This window comes from Lolium perenne, chromosome 5 (assembly GCF_019359855.2).
Source record: "Lolium perenne isolate Kyuss_39 chromosome 5, Kyuss_2.0, whole genome shotgun sequence".
Classification (NCBI taxonomy): Eukaryota; Viridiplantae; Streptophyta; class Magnoliopsida; order Poales; family Poaceae; genus Lolium; species Lolium perenne.
In genome coordinates, this window is record NC_067248.2 from 170,189,155 (window position 1) to 170,195,018 (window position 5,864).

A 5,864-nucleotide genomic window follows, 5' to 3' on the forward strand; every position below is an offset into this window, starting at 1 on the left:
TCCAATAACTCATCCTGAATTTCAGAATACTTCTGCGGTGCCTAATCATGGAGCTCAAAACATAAATCAAACAGTTAATAGCTTTGACAAAGATTTAGTCATAATGGGCATCATCGTGAGCGGCGATGGGAAGAGAAATCAAGGATCTTCAAACGAATACCCAGGCGTAGCTGATTCTGAATAACCCTGAGTCACTTTTTTCCTCCTGATTTCCGTTGCTTCTTGTTGGCGAGATCGAGTTCAGGCAGCGGATCGGCCTTTTCCTGTGTGGGGGAGCGAGGAAGGAAGTAAAAGATTTGTGGAAGTACTTCAGCGAATTCAACGGCAAGACGAACGGCCGGCGAGATTGGACGCTTCACAGGTGATCACAAATTTGCAATATCTCGTCGAAGTCGTGTTAGGATCATCGACAACGGACGGTGCAGATGCGTCGCTCAGAAGCCAACGCCCAAGATGTACCCCTTTTTTGAACCATTACCTTTTCACGCGTTAATCGTGCTTAAGCTGTAATAAACCAGATTTGCTAATCAGCGTGGTCCTACTCTTTCGATATAAAGGAGTAGGAGTGGGAGGATGGGAGGCACACTAATGAAAACCTAAAATTTCTATTCCTGTTTTGCACTTTACCTTACCTAGTTGTAGATCTGAGCCGCCGGAGCTCCACCTTCTTCCTCCTCTCCGGCCATGGCCAAGTCTTGACCCACCGGGGTCCTGACAAGTTGGTATCAGAGCGAGACGACTCCCTCCCTCCCGTCCCTGTTTCCACCCTCCTACCCAACCCCCATCACCATGCCACCAGACAACAGATCGCGATCTACGTCTCGCGATCGACACGGCCGTGGCGAGGCCCGCGCCGCCACAACGGAGGAAGACGATCAGGAAGACGAGCAACGCATGGCTCGGTTACCGCGAGAGGTCCGCGCCATCCGCCGCCGGCTGGACAAGCACGAGCAATCCGCCGCTGACACGTCCGCCGCCCTGACCGCGATGCAAGGTGAGATGTCCCGTATGACTCAGATGCTGGCTGCCTTATTTACTTCTATACCGTACGCTAGTGCCGCCGGGATCGCAACTCCCTCCCTCCCCAGCCTCACCGCCACCCAAAGCAACCTCCTTGCCACACCACCACCACTGTCCCACGTTTCCCTATCACCGATCTCGGAGGTTACCACACCGATGCCAACTCCGGTCACCACCATTCCTATACCACCCCAATTCGGCGCCTTGACGCCGGAGAACTTGCCACACCCAACCTACCCACCCAAAGCCACCACCTTTTTCCCACCCACGCAGCCAGTTTACACATACACGGCACCGCTCGTCGCTACCTCCATCCTACATACCACATCACCACCGATCCACCACAACCACCAAGTTTCAAACCCAAACACCAACCCACAGATGTATCAACAAACATCAGTTCCACAAGCAAATCCCTCCTCCGTTCCCAACACTAGCCAAAACCCATACTATCCACCACAGTACCACTCACCTTTCACCCAAACCCAATTCCTACCACCACCGACTCCTACACCACAGCCTCAACCACAAATCCATACCCCACAACTGGCACAGCAAAACCACCCCATCTACTCACAACCACAACCTAGTCAACGATTTCCTCACCCACAGCAACCTCAGAACAATTACGAGGTGCATCTGCGGACACCACATGTAGAGCTGCCTATTTTCTTAGGTGAAGCCCCAAGAGCATGGCTGCTTGAGTGTGAAGATATTCTCGACTTGGTCAACATTCCAGTAGAGCACAGAGTGAAATGGGGTTTGGCCCACATCAGAAGACAGGCTAAAACGTGGATAAGTACCTCGGGACTAAATTTGAGAACTCTGTCTTGGGAACAACTCAGTCAAGTCCTCATAGATCGTTTCCCTGATGCAGTCTCTAATGATCCTATGGATCAACTGCAACTACTGAAGCAACTGACGACAGTAAACACATACATTGACTCATATGAATCATGGATGACTCTGATGAAAAGGGACAGAAATTACCTGCCTCAGGACTTCTTTGTTGACCGTTTTATCAGTGGTCTGAAGGAAAGCATCAAGCATCAAGTGCAATGTCAAAAACCTGATTCATTGTTGTCTGCATACTGGTATGCCAGGCAATACGAAAAGGCGTCCAACTCTGTCATCAGACGACCTGGACAAATCCTCCCTCCAGCTCGAGCTCCCCTGGCACCAAACAGACCTATAGTACCCAGAGATAACAGAAACAGGGCAGCAAACGACAGAGTAAGAGAACCTCGCAAGTGTTGGTATTGTCCAGAAAATTGGATAATTGGGCACAAATGCCAACCAATGATAAGAGCCCTGCAGGTGATTGAAATGCAAGGCAATGATCATGACATGGAGAACCCAGCAGCAGAGGAAGTCCAGCACCAACCTGTTGCCATACAGCAAGCCCCACCAATAGAGGCAGTTCCTGAGATTCCAGAAGAACATGAACAGCTAATGAATATATCATCTGCAGCTTACAATGGATGTCCAGGTGACTCCACAATTTCTCTCCTACTGAAGCTGAACAAAGCTTCAGCAGTGGCTCTGGCCGACACTGGCAGTACTGATACTTTCATGGACCTGAAATTTGCTCAAGCTCACAATATTCCCCTAACTGCTACCAAACAAAGAAGTGTAAAAGTAGCTGGTGGTGGTACCCTCTCTTCTACAGCTACAGCTTATGACTGTCAGTTCAGTATACAAGGCCACAAGTTCACTACCAACTTCAAAATATTAGAGCTACAAGGAGCAGATATCATCTTGGGGGTTAACTGGTTCAAACAACACAATCCAGTCACTTTTGATTTCCTGAAGAGGCAACTCGTAATTGGAGTAGATGGCAAGGTCCTTACTCTAAAGGATCATCTGTTCCCCACAGATAAACTCCTCATCTCATCTGAGAAATGCAACAAATTAATTGCCAAAGGAGCTTCTGGGTATTGGCTCTGCAGTGTACAACCTGACACTGTCAACACTGAAGGACTACAACCACCAGTATCTGAACCAGTCAATACCTTGCTGCAGCAATTCCAGGATATTTTCCAACCACCAGTAGGCCTTCCTCCCCCAAGACACTGTGACCATCAAATTCCATTGTTTCCTGATGCCAAACCACCCAACATCAGGCCTTACTGGATGTCACACGGCCAGAAAAATGCTGTTGAGCAAGTGATCAAAGAAATGTTGAAGAATAAGGAAATCAAATTAAGCAAAAGTCCATTTTCTTCTCCTGTGATTCTGGTTAGGAAAAAGGACAAGTCTTGGAGACTCTGTGTTGATTTTCGAGCTCTCAATGCACTCACTATCAAAAATAAATTTCCAATCCCCGTCATAGAGGATTTACTGGATGAATTGCAAGGAGCAGTCATTTTCTCTAAATTGGACTTAAAATCTGGATATCACCAGATAAGAATGCATGAGGAAGACATTCCCACAAAGCTGGTTTCTCCACACACATGGGCCACTATGAATACTTGGTAATGCCTTTTGGCTTGTGCAATGCTCTTGCTACCTTCCAGGAATTAATGAACAACATATTCTCCAAATATCTGAGATAGTTTGTTCTGGTATTCTTTGATGATATTCTCATATACAGTAAATCCAAGGAAGAGCACCTAGAACACCTGAAAATTGTCCTCAATATTTTCAGAATGCATGAACTCAAGGCAAAAATATCCAAGTGCCAATTTGAGCAACCACAGATAGAGTACCTTGGGCATATTATCTCTGGCAAAGGAGTGGCCACTGACCCATCCAAGATACAGGACATTATTAATTGGCCAACACCACAGTGCATCAAGCAGCTCAGAGGCTTTCTGGGACTCACTGGTTACTACAGAAGATTCATTCCTAGATATGCTCACATCTGTCAACCTTTGCATGCTGTCCTGAAGAAAAATGCATACCAGTGGACTTCTGACCAAAATAGAGCATTTCAGCAACTAAAACAAGTGATGTCCAAGCCACCTCTGCTGGCCTTACCCAATTTCACACTTCCTTTCACCTTAGAAACAGATGCCTGCCACACTGGGTTAGGAGCAGTGCTAATGCAACAATCTAAGCCTCTGGCATATTTCAGCAAATGTCTGGGTCCCAAAAATGCAGAGAAGTCTGTCTATGAAAAGGAAGCCATGGCCATTTTGGAAGCCCTCAAAAAATGGAGACACTACTTTCTGGGTAACAAGCTGATCATCAAAACTGATCAAAGCAGTCTCAAATACTTAGCCAGCCAGAAACTACTAGAGGGAATACAACACAAGTTAATGCTGAAGCTCTTGGAATTTGACTATTCCATCCAATACAAAAAAGGATGTGATAACACAGCAGCTGATGCCCTGTCCAGGAAATTCCAACCTCTAGACCCAGATCCTACAGATACAAATATGGCAATTACTCTAGCCACCCCTACTTGGGCAACAGAGGTAACTGACTCCTATATTGGAGACACAGAATGTTCCAAACTGTTACAGGAAGTGGCTCTCAACCCTAATAGCCATGCAAATTACACAGTACAAACTGGAGTTCTCAGATACAAGGGGAGAATAGTGGTTGGATCTTCCACTAACCTGAGGCAAAAATTATTTGACACTTTCCACTCCTCTGCTATTGGGGGTCACTCAGGCAACAGGGTTACATACCAAAAACTCAAACACCTGTTCTTCTGGCCAAAGATGAAGCAGTACTTGGAGCAATTAATAGCTGCCTGCCCAGTGTGCCAAATTTCAAAAACTGAACGAGTACAATACCCTGGTTTACTGGATCCTCTTCCAATTCCAGAAACCAAATGGGGAGCAATCAGCATGGATTTTGTAGAGGGTCTACCAAAGTCACATGGAAAGGATGTCATATTGGTGGTAGTGGATAGACTAACCAAATATGCTCATTTCCTTCCTCTAGCTCATCCATACACTATCCAGAAAGTTGCTCACATCTTCATGGATAATATCCTCAAGCTCCATGGTCCTCCCACTGTCATAATCACAGACAGGGACAGAATTTTTCTTAGCAAGCTCTGGACTGAAATATTCTCTGCCATGAAAATTTCCTTGCATTTTTCCACTGCTTATCACCCAGAATCAGATGGTCAGACTGAAAGGGTCAACCAATGTTTGGAGCAGTACCTCAGATGGATGGCATTTCAAGAGCCAAAAAAGTGGAGTGAGTGGTTACCTGCTGCTGAATTTTGGTACAACACAAGTTTCCACACAGCCATCAAGATGTCTCCCTTTCAAGCTCTCTATGAATACCCTCCTCCCTTGCTGACAGAGTTACCTACTATAACAACACTGTCACCAGAAGCACAACAGACATTGGGAGAAAGGGAAAATATGGTCACAACCTTGCAGCAAAACCTGGCAAAGGCACAACGATCCATGAAGAAATATGCTGATCAAAACAGAACTCCCAGAACCTTCCTTCTCGGTGACATGGTGTACCTCAAAATGCAACCACACAGGGAAACTGCCTTGGGCAAAGGCAATCCCCTGAAACTTGCCTCCAAGTGGTATGGACCCTTCAAAATCATCCAAACAGTGGGTCGCCGGGCATATAAGCTGCAACTACCGGCTGGTACACTTCTCCATGACGTCTTCCACGTCAGCAACCTCAAGAAACACATCGGCGATTCTGCAGTCCCAAACCCCAGACTACCGCTGCTCACTCCATCAGGTAAGCTCAAACAACTGCCTCTGTCCATACTGCAGCGTCGACAGGTTCCCAGGAGCAATGGAGAATACGAGGTCGCCGTGCCACAGTGGTTGATACATTGGGACGGTATGACGGAAGAAGAGGCGACATGGGAAGACGCCGAATTCATGCAGGCAACCTTTCCAGAATTCAAGCCCTGA

At 46.8% G+C, this 5,864-nt stretch overlaps 1 protein-coding gene across 1 annotated transcript; it reads left to right on the forward strand.

Annotated features, from left to right (window-relative positions):
- Positions 1-894: 894 nt before the first annotated feature.
- On the forward strand, positions 895-5,864 carry LOC139831655 (uncharacterized). Its single transcript, XM_071820970.1, has 3 exons — positions 895-3,258; positions 3,424-3,494; positions 3,614-5,864. Exons 1-3 carry the CDS (start codon positions 895-897, stop codon positions 5,862-5,864), a joined length of 4,686 nt encoding a protein of 1,561 aa, XP_071677071.1.